Source organism: Heterocephalus glaber, unplaced genomic scaffold (genome assembly GCF_053883595.1).
Source record: "Heterocephalus glaber isolate CG9 unplaced genomic scaffold, H.glaber_assembly_v1.0 deba00001578, whole genome shotgun sequence".
Lineage (NCBI taxonomy): Eukaryota > Metazoa > Chordata > Mammalia > Rodentia > Bathyergidae > Heterocephalus > Heterocephalus glaber.
The window spans coordinates 448,657-476,636 of NW_028258359.1; the positions used below are offsets into that span (position 1 = coordinate 448,657).

The following is a 27,980-nucleotide window of genomic DNA, read 5'->3' on the forward strand; positions in this document are numbered from 1 at the left end:
ATAGTTCTATTGGGGGCGGCAGGGTTTAAGTGGCCAGTGGCAACCTTGAAGATATTGCAAGGCATCCGGAGGACTCAGGCTTTCCAAGTGAAAGCAGGGATTAAGTTTAGCATCCCACTCCTATAGGATCCAGAACACCCGAGGAAACTGAAGTTCTTGGAGTACTATCAGACCTCGAAGAATAAAGCACTCCTCACCAGGTGGAGGACTTCGAGTCGTCTCCAATAAACACCTGGAGACTCATTTGAGGCGCCTTCCCTCGCACAGCCGTAGCACTCACTAGCTGGGCATTACAATGTTGGAGCGCCGATTCTGAACTTGCAGTCCACTTCCTATTTGCTATGGTACAGAAAGTACTTTCTGGAGGCAGCAGGGACTCACCCCCTTTCCTCGGTCGGTGGAGGGCTGGCCATAAAGGGGAGGCAGAACTGGGTAGCAAGAGCGCCGGGGCCTCGGGAGACGCTGGAAAGAGCGAGGGGGCTGAGGCCAAAGTCTAGACGCGGTTTCCTTCCATTGTCTTCCCATCCTCCCGGCCGCTCCGCACCCTACTTTCCCCTTCTCGCTGCGGGGGTCCCCGCCTGGGTGCAGCCCCTCCCGCCAAGTTTCCAGTGCCCTGCAGCCCAAGCGAGGCTCTTTACAGCCGCCAGAGCCCCGCACACGGCCCGCTCTCTCGGCTTCTCCCTCTCGGTTCTCCCCTTGGGCTGGTTGGAAACTTCACTCACACACCAAAGCTCTGCCCTGGTCTTTCAAAACAGGGCATCGGCTGAGGCCCTGGCGGTGGCCCTCTCAACCCCCAATAGCCTGGCCTGGAGAGGCCGCCCAGAGGCCAGGGGGAGGGGAGAGCAGGGAGGTGCCGGTAGCGTAGGAGTTGGTTGGTGCTCCCCGCTCTTCCGCGGCCCAGATCCGGTCCCCAGCGCGGCTCGGGCCGAAGCCCTGTCCCCCGCCCTTCCCCGCCCCGCCCGCGCTCCAGGCGCTGGCTGCGGCCTAGCACGTCCGGGCAGCCGCCAGCCTCCTCCGTCGCTCCCTCCCTCCCCCTCCGACTCCGGAAGCGCGGGGCGGGGTCCCCGGCCGGGCCGCGGGGGCGGGCGCGGGGGCCGGGCCGGGGCGGGGCGCTCGCGGGCTCGGCCGGATGCGCGCGCCCACTCCGGCTCCCGGCGGCCCAACGCGCGGGCCCAGGCCCACTCGGCTCCCGCACTTCGCGCCCGCGGCTCCTCGCTCAGGCCTCCGCGGCCCTCGCCCCGCTCCCGGCGCCGCGCATGGGGACGCGGCCCGCCGCGCGCCGCTGAGCTCCGCGGCCTGGTCACCCTGCCTCGGGGCCCGGCCGTCCCGCTTCAGGAAGCGCCGTCCCGCGCCATGGCGCACTCCCCGGTGCAGCCGGGCCTGCCGGGCATGCAGGTAGGCGGGGGCGGAAGCGCGGTTCGGCGTCGTCAACTCCGACCCCCCCCCCTTCCGGGGTCGCGGCCCCCTAACTCTGCGCCTCCCTGGCCCCGGCTCTTGGGTGTGCGCGTGGAGGGCCGAGCGCAGGGCCGCGGGGTCCGAAGTGGGGTGTCCCCTGTGCCCGAACTGCTTCGAGCCGCAGTCCGGCGTCGGCCCCCCCGGGGGCGGGATGTGAGAAACGCCCTTGGAGGCCCAGCGGGGTCCCTGAGCCCGGCTCTCCCGACTTCCAAGTCTTCCGACCCAAGGGCCCCACTGGGGCGCGGGGCAGGGAGCGCCCCGAGAGTCCCGGGCCCCACTGGGCGGTGCAGGAGGGTGACCACGAGTCCACTTGAGCACTTCGTCTCTGAGCCTTTGCTGTGGTGTGGGCCAAGGGGAGAGTGCGAGCCCTTAAACCCCCGGGAGGGGGAATCCAGGGGATCCACGCGTGCTCGCGAGCCCCGAGCCCAGGCCCACCTAGCCGGAGCCGGGACCCTGACTTTCACTTTGAGACTGGGCGGCCCCGAGAGGAGTCCTTACATCCAGATCTCTCCATCCATACTTGGTGGCATCGTGGCCTACCAGTGACTTACTGGGAGGATGGCAAGAGTTGACTCTCAGATTTACAGGAATGCGTTAAAGTTTTTCTCCATTTGGGGACTGGTTTTGGCCCTTTGAAAAATAAAACCACCATCCCTGCCTAACTTGTTATGTTTGTAAACATATATGGTGGCCAGATGCTTGGGGTTAAAATTGCACGGTGCAGTTAGGATATACCATTAAAGATTTGGTCTCTCAAGCAGGGTAGCTAAGCCAGTGAACAGAAGGGCTTTAAGAAAACAACCCAGAATATCCAAGTGGATTATTTGTTATTTTATAGTTAGCAATAGGGTCTTTGCTTCTGTCCCCAGGGCTGAGAAGAAAAGCGCCCAAACTTTGGCTTTTTGAAGCCGGGATCTGCCCCCTCTTCAAGAACAGTTTCCTCTCCTCTCTTTTTAAACCATAAAAAGAAAACTGGATTTCATTGGTCAGGTTTGAACTCTAGAAAAATAGGAACTCAAAAGTTACTACTTTAATGGCAGGTAGAATTTTAGTCCAAGTTTTTTGTTTGTTTTCAAGGCATAATAAAAGTACCAAGAGCATGAATGGGAAGATGCTTGAAAAAAAATATATAGGTAGCTTTTAAACTTGAACCGCACCTGAAGAGCTTTACCTTTAAGTTTCTACTGACCTCTAGGTAAAAATCAGCTGTGGGTTCTTGGTATCTCTTGCTTTTTTGAATATAGAGGTGTGAAGGTCAGGGTAAACTGGGTGGAACAGACGTTTACCAGTGGAGCAAGAAGGACCTTTTGTAAGGATTAAAAAAAAAACCCAAACAACTTTATCAATACAGTATTTCCTTTAGATGACTTTTCCAACCTGTTAATTAGGTTGTAATCCAGTAGGTGTGTCCCCCATCGGTGCCGGGCCTTTGTAGAAAGCTAATCAGTTTGAAAAGGTTAGAAGTTAGTACCAGATGGTCACCAGGTGGTAGCTGCTCCTACCCCCACGTTTGGGCCAAAATTCTTAGTCTTAGGAAAAGAAGATAAATTTTCTTTAATAACTTTGCCTTTCGAAAAAGAGTATATTTCCTAGGTGGTTATTACAAGAGAGCTGTTTTTATATTTTGCTTTCTCAAACTATAAAAATGATACATTTTTCTCAGTGGAAAAGACCAGTTTCTTGGCTGTTAGTTCTAGAGGTACTGCAAGGGGCTTCTGCCAGTCATTCTTGTAGTTATTCACGTCTACATACTAAGTTTTTGTTGTGCGGTTTGGGGAGGAACATTCCTTTCCTCTCCCTTCCCCCAGAAAAGAAAAACAAGCACATTTATTTCAACTTGGAATTAGCAGCTCCTGCTGCCCTGGGAGACTTTCCTGGGCACTGTTGCTGAGAATTGAATTAAAGGCACACCTGGCCTTGAGAGTTGGCGGGCCTGGAGAACCGCGTCCTTTTCCTGTGAGGGTCTCACGGCCTCTGGCAGCCTCATTTCTTGACCAGGGCTTACGAGGAGCTGGCTTAAAAATTTGGAGAGAGTGAATTCAAGTGGTCTAGGCACAAGTAATTACAAAATAATCTAAATGAAGGAACATTTTAGCATGAAGGCCATTTTTCATGTCTTGTAAATCTTTTTTATGCTTCTTGATTCTTACTGGTACCATGGAGGCATAGATATTATTTATGCCATTTTTTTAGCCTTGGGAACCAATGGAAGCTAGTTGAGCAGGACCAAGGTAATGTAGTGTATTTCTTGTGATTGGAAACCAGGTTTTTCCTGCCTTGAAGACCATATTCCTACTCACCATTCCGCATTGTTTTTCGTTGTTACTTTTGCAAATATTACAGTTGATTTCATTCCAGATTGTATTTGTTGAAGAAATTTGAAGTACAAGATCAATATTTTATTCAGTCACTGGTCATTATTGAATGGTCAGGTGTGAGGTTCGGGGCCTGGATGCCGGCTGTGTCCGAATGAGTTCCCATTTTTAATGTTTAATGAAGGTCCCTGAGACCTTTTCCTTTTTCATTCCTCACACCAGAGTTTTATATCATCATAGAGGGGAAAAGTAGAAATCATGAACTGAGTCTAGTAACTGAATAAAAGTGAATTCAGCTGATTTGTGGCTCTAAATGCTCTTCCTTATTCAAAGTTGTTTTACTCAATTCAGGTTAAAAGAAAAGCAAGCTTCGGTCAGAGGCAGGAGGACTCATCAGCGTTGAGTTTGCATGAATTGTGATTTAAAAGGAATTAGATTTTGGTTTATTAATTTCCATTACAGAATTTTATCAGTGATCTTTTTTTGTATATGTGTGGGATCAGGGATTGAACTCAGGACCTTGTGCTTTCGAGGCAGGTGGCGGGACCACTGAGCTAAATCCCTGGCCCTATCAGGGATCTTTCAAATTTTCTGGACTGTGACCCTTGTAAGAAAATTTACATGTAGGGCTGGGGATTTAGCTCAGTGGTTCTGCCTCCTGCCTTGCAAGCGCAAGTCCTGAGTTCGATCCCTCATACTTAAAAAAAAAAGAAAAAATTTACATCAAGACCAGAAACAAAAGTTTTAAAAGACAGTCCTGACCCTTACTACTTGGGATGTATTGTTGTGATATATTTTATTTAAAAAGAGGAGGTGGTTTTAACATTGAATTGACTTCGCAGCTCACTGGTTGGTTCATGGCTCCCAATTTGAAAAATATGCACTTAATCAGATAAGGAACATGTGTAGCATGCCTGAGTTAATTGAGCCTGTTTCGAGGCTATACATTTACGGCTGAAATTGTAAGTACAGTTTGAGGAATAGCTGAAAACCTTGCAGAGTCTGGTCCTTGACATCAGCCGGTCTCCTGCCTTCCCCTGACCCTTGGCTGGCATCTGGGAGAAGCGGACCTTCGCTGAGGCCCCAGCCCTGAGATGAGCAGGGTGTGGAAGGCTGGAGATGAAGGCTGAACTGAACGGCAGCTGCATTTAATTGTGGCTTAACAGTTGTACACTTTTTTTGCCTTTTTCCTCATGTGTCCCATTTCCATAGTTTTATTTCTGCTGCTTCCGTGGAAGATGCCTACCCACATTCACCTTACTGCCAGAGGCATCCCTGGGGGTCCCCAAGTGTGGCCATCAGCAGAGCTGTGAGATCCAGATTCTGAGAGCACCTTGAGAGGCTGAACTGTAGGAGGAGGCCTAGTGCCTTTTGTTATATTAGTATTGTGTGGCACGTAATGTTTACACTCCTTGTACAGCGCCTATAGCATGCAGAGCACATCTTAATTCCGGTTTTCATCTCCCTCCCCTTCCCTCTAGCTCTTGATACTCTTCCTTTTTTGTTTGTTTTTGCACATGTTTGCAGTACACAATGTTTACATTCCTGTGGCAGTTGGTACATGTATATGAAACATCTTAATTCTTTTTTCATCTCCTGTCCCTCCCCAGCCTCCTGCATCTCTTGATTCCTTACACCTTCGAGAAGGATCTATCTCCCTATTTCCTATTATCTGCCCCTTGTCTGCTCCTTAAATATACCTTGGGTGTCTCATGTAAGAGAAACTATGTGATATTTAATGAAGCTCATGTGTCTGATTTGTTCACTTAACATTATGGTCTTCTAGGTGCATCCATTTTCCTACAGATGACTCAGGTGTATCTTTATGGCAGAGTAGTACTCCACTGCATGTAAATTGTAGATTTTCTTTATGCATTCAGCTGCTGATGGAGATGGACGTGTGGCCCTCTAGCAGGCCTGGTGTTTTACAGCAGGCCCCAGGCAGGGGAGCCTGCGGAGGATGTTACGTCCTTGTCCTTGAGAGGTCAGTGACCTGGTGTGGGGCAAGTCCCTGGGGAAGGTCTTGGTGACCCAGGAGTGTAATCATAGTCCAGCGGCTGGAAAGCAGGAGGCTGTCTAGGAGGGCTGGGCTGCATCCTAGAGCGGACCGTCCTGGATGCAGGAGGCAGGCACAGCTTTGAGCAGATGAGCGTGGAGGGCTTTGGGCTGCCAACCTTCTCAGGTACAGGTGGTGGGTAAGGCGTGCAGGTGCTCCCAGCATCCTGTACCCTCTTGGAAGGTTTTGGGCACTTGAGGGGAGAGGATGCCCGCGGTGGGAGAAGGTGGGGAGCTCAGGCTTCTCGGGGAGTGCCACGGTGGACTTGTTAGAGGGGTCACCCAGACATTGGCAATCGAGGGCAGCGAGCAGTTTCTCACAGTCTTTGCATGCCCAGCCCTCGAGCTTCCTGGCTGTTCCCTGCTGCCCTGTGTTGCCAAGAGTAGTGAGAGAAATAGAGGCACACTACCCTGAGACCGTCAGTTCCTTAAGTTTTTTTTTTTAATCTTATGTCAGTGCTTCATGTTCCTTTATCAGCAAAATGTAGTAATGGTAAGAATTAGTTTTGCTTCAAAGTTGGTTTTTTTCCTCCCCGGTAGGGTGGGGATCAGAAGATTAAAAAAATTAAATAGCTTTGGAGGAGTCTGGGACATCTGGGTTCCAATCCCAATCAGAATGTTCTTGATAGCATTTCACATGGCACCCAGTGACTTTCAAGGACTTGTTTGGAGGAGACTTTGTAGGTCACAGAGGGCACAGTGCCTGGTATGGGAGCTGTGTTGGGTGGCTTTGGCTGTCTTCTAGGAGCCAAGCTGCCTCCCCTGGTGTGGGTTGACCAGGCTCTTCCCTGGGGCCTGGGTATGGGTCTTAGGAGGGTGGAGCCTGCCTGGTCGCAGGGTATACGCCAGGGTGGAGGAGTCTCTTGGTCTCTTGATTTTGGGGGTTTTCCCACGATTCAGACTTGTCTGGGTGGAAACTCTTACCTGCAGGAAGTGGGCCGCACCCGACCCTCCCTGCCTGGGCTTTTGTGTGCCTAGCCGTGGTGATTATCAGTAATGGAATCTTGTGGCCAGAGGGAGTGCAGGAAACAGGCGCACTCTTATCCCTCCGCCCCACGTGGAAGCAGCAACTGTCCTCCCACTGGACTGGAGCAGTCATTCTTAAAACTCAGTGTTTCTTGCAAGCAAATTTATTAAACATCTTAGTGCCATATGCTTCAGGAAAAAGAAAAACATGGCAGTTAGGACACCTGACTCCTAGGGGATGAACTTGGAGTTCTTCAATACTAAATTGTCTCTTGGTTTAGGTTAGGGCAAACCAAACAATATGTAGGTCTGCTTGCTACAAGGCCTATAATGTTTTTTATCTCTGGTTTCTCTAATTACAAAGGGCCCAGTGTAGGCCCACTGAGTGACACTGTTGATTTCAGAGACCTTCCCTTCTACTTTCTTTCTTATTTTTCCTTTTTCTTTCTTTTTTTTTTTTTTTTGGGAGACAGGGTCTCCCTTTGTAGTTTAGCCTGGCCTTGAACTCATTATGCAGCCCAGGCTGGCCTCAAACTTGCGGCAGTCCTCCTGCCTCAGCCTCCTGAGTGCTGGGATGATGTGTGCCACCATTCTTGGCTTTTTTTTTTTTTTGACAGGGTCTCACTATGTAGTTCAGGCTGGCCCTGAACTCACTGTGTAGCTCAGGGTGATCCCCCTGCTTCAGCCTCCTTAATACTGGGATGACAGGCATGTACTGCCATGTCTGGCTTCCCTTCTACTTTCTTGAGGGGTTTTTGTCACCAAAAGAAGCTTTTCAGTTGAGCACCTTATTGGTATCTGATTAAATGGTGGGAATATTTTAAATTTTATGTGAATATGTAGTACCAAATATGTAGCTGGGGTTTATCTTACTATTTAAGTCAACTTCCTGTTTTTAAGAAGAATTTTAGGCCCTAAGATTTGAAAGGGCCATTATTGGTTCATATCCTTTGTTTTATGTCCAATTACTTAGGATTTTGCGTAGTTTTTTTTTTAATTGAAAAATTCTATGGGTTAGTTATGTGAAGTTTGTTAGAAAGAAACTTTTGTCAGAAAGATAGCAGCCACTTGTCCCTTGCTCCTGTTCCTTAGTCCCCATGGTAGCCCCCTTTTTTTGGTACCGGGGATGGAACTTGGGTCCTTGGGTCCTTGCGCTGGCGAAACCACTGAGCTAAATCCCCGGCCCTCCATGGCAGCCCCTTTGATCTCTTCTGCCTGACTTTTGTTGTTATTGCTTTGTAGTTTGTGAAAATACTTAAAAGTGGCTACTTGTTTTCTAATTTCAGGCATTATCTGTAGCTCTGGATGTATAGATGGGGTGGAGTCTGCTCTTGTTTCCTTTGCAGGCACCCTCTCCCTAGGCGAGTTGTTATCAGAGTTTCAGGGCTGAAGCCCTGACCTTGGGGGCCCCAACAGACCAGGCTTGGTCACTTGTCCTAAAATGCCAATCCAGAAAGCCAGGAAAGGTGTTGAATCAGCTTGGCCATGCCAGGAAGTTCGGCCTAAGAGGTTCTGTCTTTGAGGGGCTGGCAAGAACTTGAGGGTTCCTAGGAAAGAGGAGTAGAGACCAGGGCTGGGGTTTGCATAGCTGGCAGGGAGGGGTCCTGTCAAGCTGCAGTCTGGTTGATGGCTGTCTCGGGACGGAGAAGGCCCAAGGGCTTGAGGGCAGAACCTGCTTCCCAGGAGATGACTGGGCGCTTGTGGCCTCATCCTGTTGTGACTGGGAGTCCAGGTGCCTGGAGACTGGGCGCTGCTGCAGGGCGTCTGGAGCAGGATGCTGTGAAAGCTGACAATTGGGTGCTATGAAAATTCCGCACATTCCCTTACTTTTATCTTGGTGTTCTCAGTCTTGAAGGGGGATTCTATAGGCCAGGTAAATTTAGGGCTAATAAACCTTGTAGCACTAGTTTTTTTGGTACCAGGGATCAAACTTGGGCCCTTGGACTTGTGAGGCAGGTGGAGGAACCACTGAGCTAAGTCCCAGGCCCAGTAGCACTGGTTTTGGACAGACTCCTTAAGTGATTGACGTTTCTATGTGCAGATCTGAGCAGGGGTCTGTCCCAGAGTTTTAAGATAACGGAGGCCACAGAAGTGTAAATGGACACTGAGATGCCCACTGGGCACTTAACGGCCCAGCCTCTGAGTCACTGTTGCAGAGTTACATGGTCACCTAGCTGGATCCCGTGCAGCATGTGCGTTAATGTGACTGTTGCCACCATCCATAGCCAGCCATCCTCAGTAAACGTGTTTGCTTTTCAGATCTCTTTTGAAGGTGTGTTTTTTTGTTTTGCTTTGCTTCTATAACGTATTTACAGCTCATTCAGCCCAAAGCTCTTCAGCAGGCCCTGGACTGGTCTGAGGGAGTTCTGGCGGAGCGCTTGCTCAGGTCTCACCGCCTGGGAGGAGCCCGAGAGTCCCGGCTCTGCTCCTGTCTCACCTCGTCCACCCCTCACACCCTCTGCTCTTCCTTTGCCGCTAGCCTCTGGCCACTTGCTGCTCTCTTGTGCCGTATGTCGTGTCTTCTGCCCCCTTTGTTTCTCCTGGTTTATACCATTGTCTTGGTGTCATGTATCTTGCAAGCCCTTCCTATACATAGGTTACAGGGGACATAGGTTTTTGTTTTTTTTTTGTGATACCGGGGATCAAATTCAGAACTATGCGTTTGCAAGGCAGGCTCCATGCCACTGAGCTAACTCCCCAGCCCAGGGGGACATAGGTTTTAAATTTTTTTTTGGTCTTTTTTTTTCCTCCCCTCAGTTGGTATTTTGGCATGGTGTCAAACTGCCAGTGGATGTTACTTTCTTCCAGCATTTTGGAGGTGCTCGTCCATGGTGCTCTGGTCTCAGGGTTGGAGTGCAGCGCACACCTGTGCCGGGTTCTGTGCCCACAGCCCTTCTGTTCTTCCCGAACCCAGTAGGCTCTGAATTGTTCCTGAAGATTCACAATGCTGTGTCTTGGTGTGAGTCTATTTTTGTCTTTTGTGACAGGTGCTCAGTTGGGCAACTCAGGTCTTTTGTGTTGCAGTTTTCCTTTGATCCTCCGCCCCCATTTTCTGTGTTCTCTCTGAAATGCTTTTTTGGATGGGGACCTTCTGGGCCAGTCCTTGGTCTTACCCTTGTGAAGCTTTTTGCATTCTTTGTCTCTTTTACTTGGCTTTCTGGGCGGCGATCTTAACTTTTTCCAACTCTTCCAGTGAGCATTTCATTTCTGCTCTTGCTTTTTAAAATCAGCTCTTTTTGGTTCTCTGAATGTTGTGTCTTCCTTGTGTTCTTGAAATATCTGCCTATCTCCCAGCATGCTTCTCTCCCTGCCAGGGCCCACTTTCTCCTTGTGTTGTTTGCTTTGTTTTTTGTGGTAGAGGCCACCGTTGCACGTCCCCTCGCATTTCAGAGTGGAGACTGCTGAGCTCACCTGCGGGATTTTGGCTGTAGCCGACTGGGTGGGCATTGGGGTGGCTGTGTCCCTTTGGAGTCAGTCTTCCTGTGGAAGCCTTTTGGAGCCTTCTGCCTGCTCCCTCTGGACTGGTTCTTTCCGTGATGGCGCACCCTTGGGCCTCTTCCTTCTTTTGCCAGAAGCCCTGTGCCCACCTGAGAGGAGGAGGAGGAGGAGGGGTGCAGGTGCGGTATCTGGGGGCAGAAGACCTATTGTCCCTCCTGCCCCTCGAATCGGTCTTCAGTGGTGTCCTTGCCTGGGAGGCAGGGTGGTGCCACGCGGCTGGGTAACCGCTTCTGGAGCCCACTTTCCCTCACCGCTGCTTCACTCCAACCAGGCCCCATGCAGAGAGAGGCACCTGCTGCCACCAGTTCCTGAGTTTTGGGGACTGAGTTCTGTAAGTTGCTTTGGTTCTCTGCTTTGTCCATCCCGAGTTTAGGTTTGTCCTCTCTGGGTTGAGTGTGTCCCTAGAGTTCATGTGCTGGAAACTTAATCCCCAAATTCGAGGATGGGGCCTTTGGGCAGGGCCTTTGGGAAGTAACCAGGGTTGATAAAGTCACAGGGTGTGGCCCCCATGGTGGAATAGTGGTTTTGTAAGAAGAGGAAGAGAGACCTGAGCTGACTTGCTCCCACTCTTGCTGTGGGATGTGCTCTGCTACGTTATGAGGCAGCAACAAGGCCTTTGGGAGCCAGGGCTGGTGGTGCAGGCTTGTAATTAATCCCAGCACTCTGGGGAGCTGAGGCAGGAGGATTGGAAGTTTGAGCCCAGCCTGGATAATTTATCAACTTAGTGGCAGTTATTTTAGACATTGTTTTGGAGGAGAATTGTTTTTCTTTTTTGAGACAGGGCCTCACTGTGTATTTCAGGCTATCCTTGAACTCACTGTGTAGCCCAGGCTGGCCTCAAACTCACAGCAATCCTCCTGTGTCAGCCTCCCGTGTGCTGGAAATACAGGCATGTGCCACGACGCCCAGCATAGTTGGTGCCTGTTTTTGAGAATCAAGTACCTGCTGTTGCTGAGGGTAGCCTGCCTGGGAGGGTGGCCAGGACTCTTGCGATGGTGGTCTGAATGCATGCAGGACAGAACTGGCTTTCTGCTGCCCACTCTGCCTGCAGTCCTGGGGGCATCTGCCAGGCCTTTAGGTCCTTGGGCTCAGCGCTGTGCAATTTGCTTGTTCCTGTGGATAAGGAGCCTCGTACCAGTCTTATTTTTAAATTGGCTTCCTGGAATTTGGGGATGTGGGTGTGGGGGTGTGGGTCCCTGTCCCTTTATCCCCAGTCTCTCTAGTCCTGAGGCCTTCCTTAGGGTGCACCAGGCCTTTGACTGGCTTTAGTGTTTTGACTGTCAGGTGTAGCTCAAATTGTGCTGCTTTGAACTGTGAAGAGGCAGTAATGGAAAGAAGTAAACACCTTCTTGTTCACACAGGGCACCTGGTGGGTCCCATGTCGCCCCTCTCTCTGATCCTGGAGGTTTGGGATGGAGACCCAGCAAGTTTCCAGGTGTGTTGCTCCTTCTGGGTCCACAGAACTGTTGAGCTGGAGAATGAATGATCATAGAATGCCTGCTGCTCCCTGTTTGAGGACACACTGGAGTGTTGGTCATTTGAAAAGTAGCTCGGTTGAAAATCAGTGCTTACAAACCTGCAGTTTGTATTTTAGAAGACTGACTTTGGGGTCACTTGTCCAACTTGGGGGTTGAAGAGGCCTCTACATGGTAGGACTTGGAGTCTTTGCTACCTCAGCAAGTTTTTCTAAACCATTAGTGGGGTGCAGAGGGAGATGCCTGTGTCTTTTTGACCTTGGAACCTTAGCTTTTAAGGAGTGCATCTCTCAAGACATGAATTCTGTAGTTCCCTTGGGAATCCCCGAACTAGACTTGTTAACCTTCGCAGAGTGCTGGGAAGGCGTCTCTAGTGGTTTCTATTCTGTTGAACCTGTTGTGGTGCCTGGTACTTTGTGACCTAATCTAAATGCCAGCCTAAAAGTCAGGGCCTTTGTAACTCCCAGCCTCCTTTGCTGCTCTTCAGCCGCCCCTGCACTGGATTGGTTCAGCCCCCCATGCCTGCCGCCTCCTTGTAGGCCCAGTACCATCCCGAGCCTTTGGGACCTGGTCCACCTGCCTCCCCCCGCCGCCCCCCCATCCACATCTGTCCCTCCTGGCCAGCATGTAGAGTCGGGACTCCTACCTGTCACCTGTGAGCTCTCTGGGCCTCTCTTCCGCTGCCTTTGGGGAAGTGCACAACTCGGACACAGGCTCGCTTCCACCTAGGGAATGATGGGCTCTTTGGCCAGAATGGATGCCCTTTTCAATTCAGAGCAGATCTGTGTTCTCACCCCCACTGGTTAGACTTCAGTCTTATCAGACTTTGAGGGTTTTTTTGGTGGGTGGTGCCAGTTTCTTTTAATGTGCATTGTAAGGCTTTTAAAGAGGTTGGTTTCACTTGTTCCTTACATGAGGAATTAGAAAGGCATTTTCAAAGCACACTGTACAGATTTAGGGAAAGGTGGTTAAGAAGGTTCAGGCTTTTTGTCAGTGAAGAGTCGCATGTGAGATGCTGTGTATGGCATTCAGGATGCCTTCTTCTGCTGTCCTCTTTGAAACAAGATGAAGGGCTTACAGGAAGTGAACTTTTTGAATTTCCTGGCTTGGTTCTGCAGGCTGTTGCCTGTTTCTCTGCGTGAACCCCGAGGAGGTGCCAAGGGGCACTCACCTGTTGGCATTGGTGCATGGTCTCGGTGCACACCCCCCAAATTGGCCTGGGCAGCAGGGCCAGCAACAGGTGTGTGGGATGCCATTCATTTCCCTGGAGGCTGAATTGAGCCGTATTCTAAGATGCTCACATAGTTCAAAGCAGTTTTGAGTGGAAGAGCAGCATTCCCAGAGATACACCCCACACCATCTATTGGATGTGCACTCCTGTTTAGGGGAGCAAATGGCTTCTTAAGAACAGGCCTAAGAAGTCCCCAGTGCCCCTCAGATACACGTATACTATGGTCATCCACGTGTGCCTGTGTACTGTGTTACTTTCTCTGCATTTAAACTGACTTCGTCTCTAAGTAGCTAAGGAGCTGTGCTGCTTGTGGCACTCCTGGTTGGAAGTTATTTTCCCTCTGTGTATTTCCAAGAGGAATAAAGTTTATCCTTGGTGCCCTGAAAAAGAATTGGAGTGAAACTTTACTGAGAATATTTTAAGCCTTTTAAAAATGGCAAAATCCTCACTCAGTATTCGACACATGACCTGTTGCGTAGACAATTTCTTGATACAGTATCTGTAGCTGTCACGGCCTTTCAGAAATGTGAGAATGGTTCTTTTGCCTTTCGTCTTTCTGTAGCAGAGTCGTGGTCATCCCGTTTGTGTCTCTGTTGGAGGCTTTGTGATGGGGCCTTTGAAACCCAGCGGAAGGGCCTGCCATTGCTTATCTGCTGGGCATCAGCCCTGTTTCCTACCCTGGTCCCGCTGTCTGGGCAGAGTCTGTGAGGAGTAATCTGAAGCAGGGGTTCGAAGATTGGTGCAGAAATGGGAATTCTGCCTTGCCCTGGTTGCACAAATGCATGTATAATCCACTGCTTGAATATGAGTGTTTTCTTTTTTCTTTTTTTTTTTTTGGTACCGGGGATTGAACTTGGGTCCTTGCGCTTGCTCAGCAGGCGGCGAAACCACTGAGCTAAATCCCCGGCCCAAGAATATGAGTGTTTTGTATCTTGCTTATTTTCTACTCATTTGGAAAAAATACATCATGTGTACATGTATCTTTATGTAACTGCAATTATAATCCAGGTGCTTTTAAAATACTATTTTCCATTTAGCATTGTATCATAAATATTGTTGCATATTTCCATACCGTTTTTTTGGATTATTTATTTAGGTTTTTTGAGACAGGATCATGCTATGTAGTTCAGGCTGTCCTTGAACCACTCAGTATGTAGTCCAAGCTGGCCTCCCAACTCTCAGTGATCTTCCTGCTTCAGCCTCTTGAGTGCTAGGATTACAGCAGTGCCCCACCACACCCTGCTTTGATGTTATTTTAGTGCCCTGATAGACTTGCCTCCTAGAAAGCTGTCTCATCTTGTGTCAGAAGACCTCCAGCCAGAGTCACATTCCTATGTGGCTCTGCTGGTTGGGAAGAGCAACCTTAATGTTTTGCCTTTGGAGGAAGAAAAAATAATTTATCTTATCTGTTCCCTTCTGGAGCAGTCACAGTGTCCTTGGAAAGTGTGGTCTCAGTTAATGAAATTTTTGTGGTTAATGGCTTTGCTTAGACAGATAAGTGAGGTACTCCGTGTACTACATGCTCAAGCTTCCTCCCTCTTGGCTAGTCTCATTTCAAACAGTGGCCGCTGTATGTGATGCAGAGAGAGGGAGAGAGATGAGGGGGCTTGCAAACTAAAGACAGCAGAATCACTCTACTTCGCCTGCTGCCACTGGGCTCTGGGTGATGTATTGAGGCAAATGTAGGGGCCTGAGGAAGACAGCCAGAATGCTGCCAGCTGAATTGTGTTTTTAATTCTCTTTCAAACCAAAACTTTGTGATAAGCATTCTAGTTTTAAAAGAGCTCTTTTATATCTTGTTTCTTTTTAATATTTTGACTTAATTAAAAGTTTTAGATGATAGGGACATTTGCAGGACTATGATAAGTGCACACGTAGTGACCTACAATTCCTGCTCTCGATTGACATTCTGTCTAGCATGGGATGTGGGCTAGCTAGGCTGTACTAGCAAATTGTGTGCAAATAACTCCCTACCTCCCATCCCCACTGGGGGATCCACTGGGGATTGAACCCAGGGCCTTTCGAGGCAGATGTTCAGCTGCTGAGCTGCCCCCCAGCCTCATTGGTTTTTTAGTGGTGTCTTGACACATGCATTTGAGTGATGGGGCAGTAGTCATTGGTGTAATGCATGCTTTGTACACGTTTTTCCTCCCTGCACAAGGTTCATGGTGAGTGAGGGGCTGCTGTAGCAGTCGTGTGGAATCACATTGAAGACCAAATGCCTCTGTGCCCCCTGCACCCCTCCGGGTACCCGTAAACACCAAGACAATGGGCGACTCTGTATCATCCTGGCTTTTGCTGTCAGATGATTTTAGAGCAGTTTAGATCTTGCTTTTAAAGAATGTCGCTGCATTTTGCTGGAGTCCATTTGTTTTTTTTTTTGTTTCTTTACATTTTTCTTACATATATAATTGGTTGTCTTTAGAGATTTGCTTAACTTATGAGAAAGGAACCTTGTTGGGTTACATTAAAGGCAGTGGCAGATCTGGTGTGGTAATAATCTTTGCTAGTTTAAGCTGAAACACTAAGTGTAGACGATGTGGTGTTCACCTAGTAGTGTTTTCTGAGACAAAAATTAGTGAGGGATGTCCAGTGCTATTTTGGTTGTAATTTATTTCCGTGTTCACGTTAAACTTTGCACAAAGTAAAATTGTTCCTGTGTTAGAAACGGTTTAGAAGATTGGCAGTGTCCAGACATTCTGTTTTGTTGCTCAGAAGTCTAGTATGTTTTCCTAGAGAGATGAGTTTCAGAATGGTAGTTGTAAAGAGAGGACAGACAAGCCTTTTCACCGAGAGCCTCGCTGCATGCAGCTCTGAGAGTTAGGTCCTGCTTCTGAGGGTGGCCAAGTTGGAGGAGAAGGAACAGCTTTCTTTACACTTCCGGGTGTAGGACTGGGCTCACACAGTGTATTTGGGTTAGGGAGGTTGGTGTTTTGTGTCTCGTGGATGTCACTGAGACTCAAGGTAGCTTTTCCTCCCTTTAGTGTCTCCTCCTACCTTGTGGCTCCCTTTATATGACACCCCCGCAACGGGCTCAGTAGTCACCCACTGGTGAGGACTTGATTTCTCAGTTAGAGAAGCAGTAGTCCTCCTTGGTATCAGAGGAAAGGATGAATGCTGGCTGGTCTGAACAGATAGCCAAAGAGATGCAACACCAGGCCAAGAACACGTTTATGGCACGTGTGGGAGATGGTGTTCAGGGTGGAAGAAGAAGAAACTGCCTGGCTTGAGATTAGAAAGACAACTTGTAGTTGGATCTCCAAGGAGCCGATGGTCAGTGAGTGGCAGAGGCGCACGGGGAGCTTGCGTCTGGATGGAGAGTGTGTTGTGGACATATAAGGCACAGAAGCAGCAGAGGTGGGAGTAATTCAGTGCCAGAGATGGCAGTTTGGAGAGGAGTAGAGAAAATGATGCCTGAGATCTGTTCTAGAATAATTTCTTTTAGGAAGAGAGCATCCAGATGGATTAGAATGTTCACAAGCATAGAGACTTGCAGTGGCATGGAGTGGTGAGTACAGGAAACTCATTTGCTGGACTTGAGGTAAAAGAAGGAGACGCTGAACAGGTGATGGGGGCAGGTCATGAGACTGCACTCCGTGTCCTTCGAGCCTTCGAGCCGTAGTCTGCTTCTGGGTGACTGAGATTCCAGAAAGTGCCTTTTCCTTGCTCCTCCCTCTCCTCCCTCACCCCCTTCCAAGATACTGTGTAGTTCAGGCAGCCTTGAGCTCACTGTGCAGCCCAGGCTGGCTTTGAATCTGTGGCAGTCCTCCTGCCCCAGCCTCCTGAGTGCTGGAATTGCAGGGGTGCACTGCCTTGCCACCCTGCCTGCCCACACGCCCTCCCTCCCTTCCTCTTTACTTGAAAATTATTTTAATTGATGAATACTAGTTGTACATTCTGGGGAAAGTTTGAATCTGCAGAACGAGACCAGCGGTAGATGTTGACAGTTGGCTGACAGCCCGGGAGAGGGAGGAGCGTGGTGGTCTGCTGTTGTCCAGGTGCGGGCTGACCCTGCCTTGACCACGCTGGCGCTGGCTTCCATGGTTTCCATGGACTGGAGGGAGCTGCCTTGGGTGGTGATGGGGAGGGAGGGAGGGAGAAGTGCTGGACGGCTGCGGGTGTAGGTGAGTGCACCGTGGGGCTCAGACTCATGCCTGCTGCAGACTTTGGAAGATGAGGAATTCTGTTTATGGAGGGCAGAGGTGGGGAGGATGAACAACCAGGGACACGTGTGAGTCTGGAGCTCCGGGAAGAGTCTGGCTGGGGACCAAGGCAGTGACTTACTAAGTCGTCTGGGGTATGACCATCTGAGATGGGTGTGCTTCTGTGACGAGGGTGACCGACAGGCAGGAGCCAGCCTTTCCGGTCCTCTACCCAGCCTTACCTGCTAGTCCTGGTGTGTTCTGCCCGCGCCTGCCGTCCCCGTCCCCGAGTGCCCCCACAGTTGCAGGGCTGGCTCCAGGTGGACGGGTGACTTGGGAAGGGCTCGGTGGGGGGCTCCTCTGTCAGTAGGAACAGTTCTAGAGCTGTTATCAAGAGGAGCTTGTGATTTCTTGGATGACAGGAATTTCTTTTTTAAAAGGTTTATTAGATAAATTGTATGTCAGAGCTCCACATAGCATACACACACACACACACACACACACACACACACACACACACACATCTCTTTAATGTGTAGTTTAATGGATGTCACTCCTGAAGTGAGTCAGACCATAGCTTTCCAGTGAATCATATAACAATTTAACAAGGATGTTACTTAAACATCCTGGTCTTTCACCTCTAGGTTAATGAAATCAAACAGGCTTTCATTTTAACCTGGGCGTGTGATGCTGGGGTCCTGGGCTTCTGCTTTACCCTGCCTCGCTTGCTGTGGCCAGGGCAGATGGGTGGACGTTGCTGGTTCTGTACTGAGTAGAGAGAAAGGGGAGATTGTTTACTCACACCCCTGAAAGGGCTGGGGGTGCAGGGCGTGTTTCATGCTGCATTTGCTGCGGCTCCCAGGGTCCTTGCTGGTGGCTGGCTTCTCCGGTAGGTGTTCCCTAGCTAGTGATAAAGGTGGCCACCAGAAGTGACCGAGGAGGGAAAGGAGTGCCTTTTGTCAGTAGCTCTAGCACAGGTTCTTGGGGAAGTGCCACATGGCCTGGCTTACATAGTGTCCCTAACCCTGGACAAGAGGGCTGAGGCTCGGGCCAGTCTGTGTCCCCTGCCCCTTGAGCTTGAGCTGGAGAAGCCCAGGTGCATGACAGTTTCCCAGGGTAGGAGGGAGAAGTCCCGAGAGAGTTCCTCCAGGGAATCCTGGCACGGGAGGGCTTGGTCAGCCGGGGGCTCAGCAGTGTACACTGGTCCAGGACCCTGCCTGGTAAGGGTCCACAAAGGAGCGCAAGCCTGGCTCGAGGAAGGAGTTTTTATTTGGAGCAGATCATTCCTTAATGTTCTATTGACAAGCAGTTTCAGACTTGGTTTTCCATTAGTAAGGCAGTTGCTTTATGAGGACAGCAGCAAGTCATCCTGGCGGTTATGAAGGAGCTGAGGACGATGGGACGTCGGGTCTCACTGTATGAAAAAGCAGAACTCATGACTGTCAGCAGTGACGCCAGCTGGTTATGTAAGAGGCACATGTGGCTCCAATCAGGAGAGGAAGAAAAGACGAAAGCAGTGTTATTTTGGGAGATCATGTTATTAAAATAATTTTCTGTAATAGTTGTACAACTTAGACATTTTAATATGCCAGTTTTAAACAGGAAAAGGACTTTGGAGTTTCTTCTAGGTGATTTGTTCCTAGTAATTTTCTCCGTAAGAGGCGCAGTGCTTTGGATAACTTGCAGGCTTGGAGACGACAGTGTGTTGAGCCCAGCAGGATAAGTCGGAACTCTTGTTTTACTACTGTTTTAGGCACAGTGGCCCATTTTTAGGGTGAGTTCTTTTCTGTGAAGAGCAGTGGACTTCACTTGTGTTTGGTAAGTATGTGCTCTTTGAGGGTAGAATGATGAGGAGATATATATATATATATATATATGTATATATATATGTGTATATATGTATATATATATGTGTATATATATATATTTTTTAATAGACTTTTTAAGGTTTGCAACAACTTAAGGAGAAGGTACTGAGATTCACGATGTGCCTCATACACCCACAGCGCCTATGCACATTAGCCTCCCTGTCACCTCCCCCCAGAGTGGTCAGACTGCTGTCGCCCAAGATCCACAGACTTCACGACTCACTCCGAGTGCACACTGAGTTTGGACAGATGGATGGTGATGTGCGTCTCCTGCTACAGCACCCTACAGAAGGGTTTCACTGTCTTGAATTCAGTGTGAATGTCATTCAAGCCTGACTTTTTGGTCCTACTGGAGATTTTTGGGGGAGTGGATACCATTTTTTGTGTTGTTCGCTTCTTCAGTTTCTGACTAGACCAAAAAGTGTGTCCTGCTTAGGGGAGCTGGGAGCCCCTGCTCAGTAAAGAAAGCTGTGCGCCATGGGGGTTCTCAGGGTACCCTCAGTAGCCACCCCAACTGACAAGGACAGTGCTGTGCCATTCCTGTTGGTTTTCTTCCCCTCGGGTCCCCTTGAGGCAAAGTTACAAAGCTAGGGGTTGGCACTGAGGTTGGAGCTACGACCCTCTCCTCCTAGTAAGTCCTCCTTTTTCCTGTTGATTTCTTTAAATTTCCCTTACTGATTCTTTGTGGCTGAATCAGGTGGGTGAAGATCTCTCCCAGAGACAGGTGGGCCAGGTCCCCATGGCCTCTGCAGATGCCTGCCTATGGGGCTGTCCCGCCTCCCGCTGTGACCCTGCCTCCTGCTTTTGGGTTAAGTGCCCAGGTCTAAGTCCTTTCCTTCATCCCAATTCCTATGGTTGGCTGTTGGGAATTGTAACCGGGGGGTGGGGTGGTGGTGGAATACGATAGGTGACCCTTGAGAATATAAACACTTTTTTTTTTGGTACCAGGAAATCGAACTCGGGACCTTGGGCTTTCGAGGCACCCGAGGCGGGTGCCGGAACCACTGAGCTAAATCCCTGGCTGTAAACACTTTTTTTTTTTAAAGAAACACTGAGCTATTATACAGTTTTGTTTATTTAAAATACAATAGAAGTAATGCATGACTAATGGTAAAAAAGAAGAAAATGTAAGCAATACAGAATGGTATGGTTTTATTCCCGTTACCAGCTTGTCTGCTCTGGATAATGCACCGTGTGAGGGTGAGCGGCAGCTGCCCTGCTGTTGGTGAGGAGCAGGTCGGTCGCTCCAGGTGCGGCCAGAGTGGACAAAGGAGGGAAGGCTGCGCATGCTCAGCTCCTGGGGCACCCGTGGGCACAGGGCCCCCAGGCATGTGGTGTCTGTGGTTTGGGGTGAGACCTGTACAAATGCAGAGTACTAGGGTTTTTCCTTCCCCTCTTCTACCTCATATCATGGGAGAGAGAAAGTATTGGAAGGATTTAGCTTGGAGTGGAAATGCTAAAAAGGAAGGTGGAACATGGGGTTTCCAGTCATTGGATAATTCAGGGTCACCCATACAATGGGCTTGCTGGCCTCTTAGCTTATTTCTGATTTATTCCAGAGACAGATAACAAGAAGAGTTGAGAAACCAAGGGAGCTCTTGATTTTTATAGGCTGATCACAGTATTGTGTGTGTAGTTTTGCTAAAAGTTGAACTTTATCTTCCCTCTAATTCAGAAATTGATGTAGAATGTCGTCTTAATGACTGTTAACGTACTGGTTGAAGGTACTCACCAGTAGGCTGTTAAATGGCTTCATTTTATTGTTGCGTTGGGCCTCTGGAACTAAACAAGAGAATTTATTCAAATGAAGACTTTCACCTTTGAGCCAAGAGTTTCAGGCCAGGTCTCCCCATCCCGGGAAAAGGCTGACTGCCCCCTGAGCTTAAGAGACGTATGTTAGGCAGCACAGCAGGGCCTCGCTGACACCTGCTGTTGGTTGGTAATTTGAGGATGACAGGAATGTAGGAAGGAGGCTCCTGCTTACAACAGAAACGACAGAAGAAACAAGTCACCTTCTGTGAAGAGTGTCGTCAGTTGCAGGTGACCAACATTGTCGGCGAGGTTCTCCAGCCAGGGTGGCAGTCCTGGCGGAGCATTGGGTTTAGCTGACAGAGGGGATCTCAGCATCCCAGCTCAGGCCAGTGTAAATAAACTGTACTAATGAGTCAGCAGTGTGCTGTGGATGACCTTTGTGTGGGAGAGAGATTCTTGTGGAAACTGGGATGGTGAAGTCCAGGAGATGGAAGGTGTGACCACTTACTCCGTGAGGTTACAGCACAAAGGCAGGCAGAGAAGAAAGGGGGATAGCTCTGTGTCCGAATATTTCCGTGTTCCCAAGTTTACACGTTGAAACCTGACCCCCAGTGTGACAGTATGAAGGTGTGGGGCCTTTAGGAGGACATTAGGTCCCAAAGACCAGACCTTGTGAATGTGACAGTGCCTTTGTGGACCAGAGGCTTTAGGGCGCCTCTTCTGTGGAGACAGCTGGGAGGTGCCACTTTTAAGAATGGGCTCTGACCACACAGGAATGTGCCAGTTCCTTGATCTTGGACTGCTCATCCTCCGGAGCTGCAAACTCTAAGGTGTGTTGCTCATGAGGTTCCTAGCCTAAGACATTTTCTTCTGGCAACCTGAACAGACTAAGACAGTAGCATTAGGCTAAAGGAGGAAAATGTGTAAGCCCAGGTGATGATCAGCTGCCTGTTTCAAATGGTTGGAACAAAAATTCTCACAATGGAAACCCTTCTGTTAGCTATATTATCTCACAATAGTTGGCAGCAGGCGTTGTGTTAGCAGCAGCCCAGGTGCAGAAAGCCCCTGAATAGTGATCATCCAGCTTCTTTGTTTTCTCTTAAGGGCTTACCTAGGAGATCCGTATGCTTGTGGAAGGCCACATAGTGGATTCAGTAGTTTATTCATTTTTTTATAGAGTGAGGTGTGACAGGCACAAGGGAGAATAGTGAAGTGTGTGCATGGTCAAGTGTGTGATTGGAAGGTGAACTTTTTTTTTTGGTACCGGGGATCGAACTTGGGTCCTTGCGCTTGTGCAGCAGGTGGAGAAACCACTGAGCTAAATCCCAGCCCTGGAAGGTGAACTCTTGAATGGGCCCGCTCGTTGTCACTTGTGTGACATACCGTCTCCTATCCAGACATAAGGGAGGTTGACTGTGCCAGTAAACTGCTCATCTGTGATTCCACTACTGCATTGTGGCTCAGAGAAAAATGCAACTAAGACGTCACGTCAGACTAGAATGCAAACATTTGTTAGCACTGGCTTTTAAAAATTATTTTTGGTATTTTATTCCCAAGAAAACGATATCCTGTAAGCATTTTTTCTTTCTTTTTATACAGATGAGTAAACTAAGGGTAGAGAGGCAGATACCTAGGAGGATGCAGGCCCGCATGGCTGCAGACTCTGTTCTTTCGGTACACATGCCAGTCCTCCCGTGGATTTGCCCACTGGAGAAGAGGGTGAGGGGCTCTCTGTTGAGTTCTCGAGGAGCAGGACAGGATCTGTTTCCCTAGTGGCCTCCTTGAGTGGAGGGGTTAGCGGCAGGTTAGAGCAGATTGCTCTCTATGGATCGATGGGTTGGAGTATGTGGTTGGGTAGGTGATGGAGAATGTGGTACAGGGGTGTGGAGAGGTACTTACAGGTGTTCTGCACACACTTCTTTACTTTGATCAGTTGGTAATAAGGACAAGAAGAGTCAGGACACGGACTGGAAAAATAGCTCACAGGAAACAAAATCATTTTTGGCCATTAAAAATGTTAATATAGCTGGGCATGGTGGTGCACGTCTGTAATCCTTGAACTCAGGAGGCTGAGGCAGGAGGATTGCTGCACGTTCGAGGCCAGCCTGGGCTATGTAATGAGCTCAAGACCAGACTGAACTGCAGTGAGACCTTGTCTCAAAAGAAAAAAAGGTTAATATAAAAATTGTACCTTAAAACATTAGATATGGAAAGAAAGAACTGAGATGTTAAGGGCCTCAGATAAAGGTGTGAAGAATAACTGAAAGGGTTCACGTGACAAACACGAAGAGATAGTGTGTTCTGTTTTCATTGAGAAAGTACACCTTCTTGTTGTTTGGTTCTTGGGGAAGACTCCAGTGGGAATTTGACTTTCCCTGCAGCTGTGGGTGTGGAGGTGAGGCCTGTTGTGGGTGATCTTAGGAGGATGAGCTGGTCTTTGGTTGGGTTGGTTGAACAGGAGACTGAGTAGGGCTGGGGGTGGTGAGGCTGCATGTGACAGGTGCTCGTGGAGACTGAAGAAAGTCTGTCACCACAGCCTCGGTGGAATTGGGTCACCTGTAGAAACACTGTGCATAGCTTACAAGTTTTGGCTGGTCTGATGTCATCATTTGAGAAAAGAGTGAAAACCAAACGCAAAGGCTTTTAAAGTGAATTGTTCAAGGGCCATTTGGTTTGTTTTTATAGCACTTAAGGACTCTGAGGAAATTAGGCCTTTGGAAGTAGGAGGTGGGCCTCTTCTGAGGCCTGTGGGCCAGGCCTTTGTGATCTCTAAGGGGAGGACAGCAGAGGATGTGGTCGTTGCCTTCTATTCTTTTCTTTTAGTGCCTTCCGTAGGAGTTGCTCACGCTGCATGGCACCTGATGCCAGCCCCCTCCTCTTGCCACAGTGACAACCTTGCGCACTGCTCCGAGTGGAACAGTTTCGTATGCAGAGTTACTGTTTCTTAGCCTTCTTTAGTTAATCCAAGAACGACAAAGGTTCTACAACATGTATTGAATTACATCCATTTCTTAAGAAATTCGCAGATTCTCCCAATTTCTTGAAACTGTCATGCTTCTTAGCTTCAGAAAAAAACTTTTTTAATGGCTTTAAAAATAACTTTTTTGGCCGGGCATGGTGGTGTATCCTTGTAATCCCAGCACTTGGGAGGCTGAGGCGGGAGGACCACTGTGAGTTTGAGACAACTTGAGCTGTATAATGAGTTCAAGGCCAGCCTGAACTTCACAGGGAGACCCTGTCTCAAACAAAAACACCCCTCAAAAACAAAGCCTTTCTTTTTTCTTGAAAATTTGAGGTGGTTTGTCTTTTTTTAGTATTCTCATTTTGTTGATTTCCTTAGGAAGAGAATTCTTTAATACAGTAATCATAGGATGTCTAATATAGAAGGGCAATTTGCTGCATTTAGTTTATTATTATCTAGATTGATTCAGGAAAATGGATTAGAGTCATCTGATACCTGATCTTCAGCAGGCAGAGTGAGATCTAAGAATAAATTTAAAATCTTCCTGAAGTTAGGTCTGTCGATCTGTCTCCCTCGCTTCATCCCCCCAGGAAAAATTGGAGCTCTTTTCTAGAGTCTAAATTTGTAAAATACAAGGCTTATTGTTCACAAGAAAAACAGATAAGATAAAAACATAGTAACCCCTGATAGCACTTTTTTTTTGGTATGCGGGATCGAACTGGGGTGAAACCACTGAGCTAAATCCCCAGCCCTGATAGCACTTTTGTGTCCATCTTTCCAGATGTTTTCTGAGGGTATATATGAGCGACCCCATCACTCTCCCCAGCCCAAACAGAACCAGTTCCTGCAATTAATCCTTCAGGGCTGTCTGCATTATTTATTTGTTTGTTGGTTTGATTTTTGAAACAGGGTCTCCCTGTGCAGTTCAGGCTGGTCTTGAACTCACTATGTAGCCCAGGCTGGCCTTGAACTTGCAGCGATCCTCCTGCCTCAGTCTTCTGAGCGCTGGGATTACAGGTGTGCATCACCATGCCCTGAGGTTTGTAGCTTTAAAAAAATTTATGGAAAGCATCAATAACTGCATGAATCTTTCCCCAGTAAGCTCTTAGAAGTGGGTGTTTGCTGTTTTCTTATTTCCTTCTGCAGATGTGGTGCTGGCATTGGACCCAGGGTCTTGCACCCACCAGGCAAGCACTCTACCACTTCACTACACGTTTCTGTCTTCTGATCACTTTTATATCTTTTCTGACTTTCCTGTCTTTAGGTGATTGCTATTCTTTACATCATTGTTTTCAGTAGTTTTTCTTTGACTTTTTGCTTTTAATGTGTTTATTTTGATAATGGTTTTTATTATATTCATCTCCAACTGTGTTGATGCTCTTAAGATTAAAAAAAAAAAGAGTTTAGATTTTCTTTAATTTCTTTGAGAGTTGAGAGAAATAGTTGAGCATTTCCCTTCACCTTTGGGAATTCTGAAATGGTTTCCTTTTGCTTATTTTCTTCTTCTCTCCCCCTTCCTTTTGGAGGCGTCTCACAGTTTCTGCAGGAACCCTGTGTCTGGACCTGCAATCCACACAGGGCAGCGTGGGGACGTGGGGTGAGAGCCCTCCACAGGGTGCCGCCGCCTGGGGCTGCTCTGTGCTCTGCACCCCGCCTGCTCTGCCTTGTGCCTGTGGGCTGCACCCCTGCTTGCTCCTCCGCAATGCCTGGGTGGCCCCCTGAACCCCTTGGTCCCTTGATGATGGGGTCGCTGCTCAGCTGCCTCTTCCTCCAGTCCCTTATCTTGGGAAGCTTCTCTTCAGCCAGCCTTGGGCGGCTCTTCCATCTGGAGCTGCCACCCAGGAATCTCATTGGCGACCAGGCCCCCAGACCCCTGGAAAAGGGCGCATGCCTACCCTGGAGCTGTGGATCTGCTCTCTGTCCCTCAGGTTGTTTCAGATCTCACTGGACTGGGCAGGCCTTAGGGTTAGAGCTGTCTTCCAGCTTTGTTATAGGTGGCCTTTCTTTTTATTTATTTGTTTATTTTTGGTGCCGGGGATCGAACTTGAGACTTTGTGCTTGCCAGAACCACTGAGCTAAATCCCTGGCCCCGAAATATATTAGAATGTTCACATGGGTTCTTTTTTTTTTTTTTTTTTTTTTAGGTTTTTTGGTTTTTTGGTACCGGGGATTGAACTTGGGACTTTGTGGTTGGGAGGCAGGCGCTGGAACCACTGAGCTAAATCCCCGGCCCCAAGGTAGCCTTTCATTCCCATTTTCTTTCTCATTGATTTCATCATGAGTCAGGATACCTGCATAAATGTGCCTTTCATTTGATGTCTCTTGCTGGAAATCTCTTCCTAGTTATTTAATTTTATTTGTTTGTTTGTTTGTTTGTTTATTTATTGTTTTGGTATGGGGGATTGAACTTGGGTCCTTCCACTTGTGAGGCAGGCGCCGGAACCACTGAGCTAAATCCCTGCCCCTTCCTAGTTATTTTAAAAGTTGCATCACTGACTCTGTATTAGGCCAGTATATTTACATCTGCCCATTTATGTATTATGTGCTGTTTTTATCAAGCCTTGTACAAGAAGGACCCAGAAGTAAAACAAGATTTCTCTTGCCTAATATGTGGTTTATTTGCAACAGATTTGTGTGGGTGACTGATCTCCTGGATATGGTAGAAGATGGTTAGCTACTTGGTGGTGGTCAGCTCACACTCCCTCAGCAGTGTTCATTGACCTGTTTCCTATCTGCGGCAGATGACGGTGTGTCACTGCATGTCGTTGTCATGGAAGGAAGCCTGTGCCCGACCAGCCTGCCCTCTCCCACTCCACCGCACAGATGGCTCCCTGGACACAGTCAGAGGATGCACTGAGAAGGACAGTGCTTCAAGGACAGGCTGTGGTGTGGGTGCCAAACCCCTCGAGTCTGGAAGAAGTCATTTTTTGGGCATATATTTTTTTTTTAACACTGATAATACACTTTCATTTACTATGTTTATCAGAGGGCTGTAAAGCAGATTATTACTAACATATAAATCAGATAATCAGAAAGGTGCTTTAGAAGTCCAGATACTTTGGAGCTTTTTTAAACTAAGGAAAAGGTCATACTATTTTTTTTTTTCTTTTTTTGGTACTGGGGATCGAACTCAGGACCTTGCGCTTGCAAGGCAGGCAGTGGCGCCACTGAGCTCAATTCCTGGCCCTAGGTCATACTATTTTTATGGAGTACATACTTGGTTATTCAACATTTGTGATAAATAGCAGAAAGAATTAAGGAACGCTGCACTTGGGATCCATACAGGACCCCAGGATTTTGGGTTGTACATAATGTAAAAAGTACACAGAGGCATGTCTTATGTGGGCATGGGAATGCAGTTCAGAAAAATTAAAAAAAAAAAATCACGAAAAATTTCTTGTCTTGCTCTGTGGGCAAGATGGCCGCGCCAAGGTGAGCAGGGCCTAGGCCCGATGCCGGGCCAGAGCACCTAGAGTCCCTCGCCAGCAAATGCAGGCGCGACCCTGACTGCTCCATGCCTGTGAGCACAGGAAGGCTGGGCCTCAACCAGGCCCATCACCTTTGCTGGTTGCTGTGCGCTGTCCCCATAAAAGTCAGTCAAGCAGAGGCTCCCATTTGGGAGGAGAAGCTGTTGGTGAGCATCTCTACTTTGCCGTGCTGGCTGGTGGAAGAGTTCATGGTGGCAGAAGAGTGCACTCCGTGTTTTACTTTCCAGGCTAAAACCATCTCTGAGTGTGGTTCAACAGGATACACAGAGAAAATCACATGCAGTGCATCTAAGAGGAATGAGTTCAAAAGCTGCCGCTCACTCTGATTTGTTCTGGAAATTTGAAGGGGCTGTGGTGGGTGTGGCCTTGATCTTCTCTTGCCTTGTCATTCAACAGTGACAACTGGACAGAGAGGCTCTGGAAAAGGTCTGGAAACAAATTGAATCCATTTAGCTATACCACTCTTTATCCTGGGTCTTAACATGTCTCAGCAGGAAAAGTGGGATGGACTAGTTTATACCCTTGCTTCTTTGGAGTCTGTGGTGACACACACTTTCCCCATCTTCCTCTTCAGATCACTCATGAGCACAATAAAAAAAAAGTAATCTGCTTGGAACGGGAAGTCATGGGAACAGAGAGGAAAAGGGGTGACAATCTACGGAGTACCTGTCTCCTCCCTCTTTTACTACTTAAGACTTCTAGGGGGCAATTTTGGCTAGAAAGTTTATTTTGCAGTCAAAACTTCTATTTCCCTCAACCCTATGCACAAAGAA

At 48.5% G+C, this 27,980-nt stretch overlaps 1 protein-coding gene and 1 pseudogene across 2 annotated transcripts in view; both read left to right on the top strand.

Moving 5' to 3' along the window:
- Window positions 1-1,146: 1,146 nt before the first annotated feature.
- Stk24 (serine/threonine kinase 24) overlaps window positions 1,147-27,980 on the top strand; it is a 120,897-nt gene continuing 94,063 nt past the window's right edge. The window contains exon 1 of one of the 2 annotated variants that reach the window (XM_004858629.4): window positions 1,147-1,395. In XM_004858629.4, coding sequence (XP_004858686.1) covers window positions 1,354-1,395 — 42 coding nt within the window. In that variant the 5' untranslated portion in view covers window positions 1,147-1,353. Of the gene's footprint in view, window positions 1,396-11,652; window positions 11,725-27,980 lie in introns of those variants that run through there. The other variant, XM_021239370.2, reaches the window with a different exon arrangement.
- Window positions 18,968-27,823, top strand: LOC110344685 (protein JTB pseudogene; annotated as a pseudogene).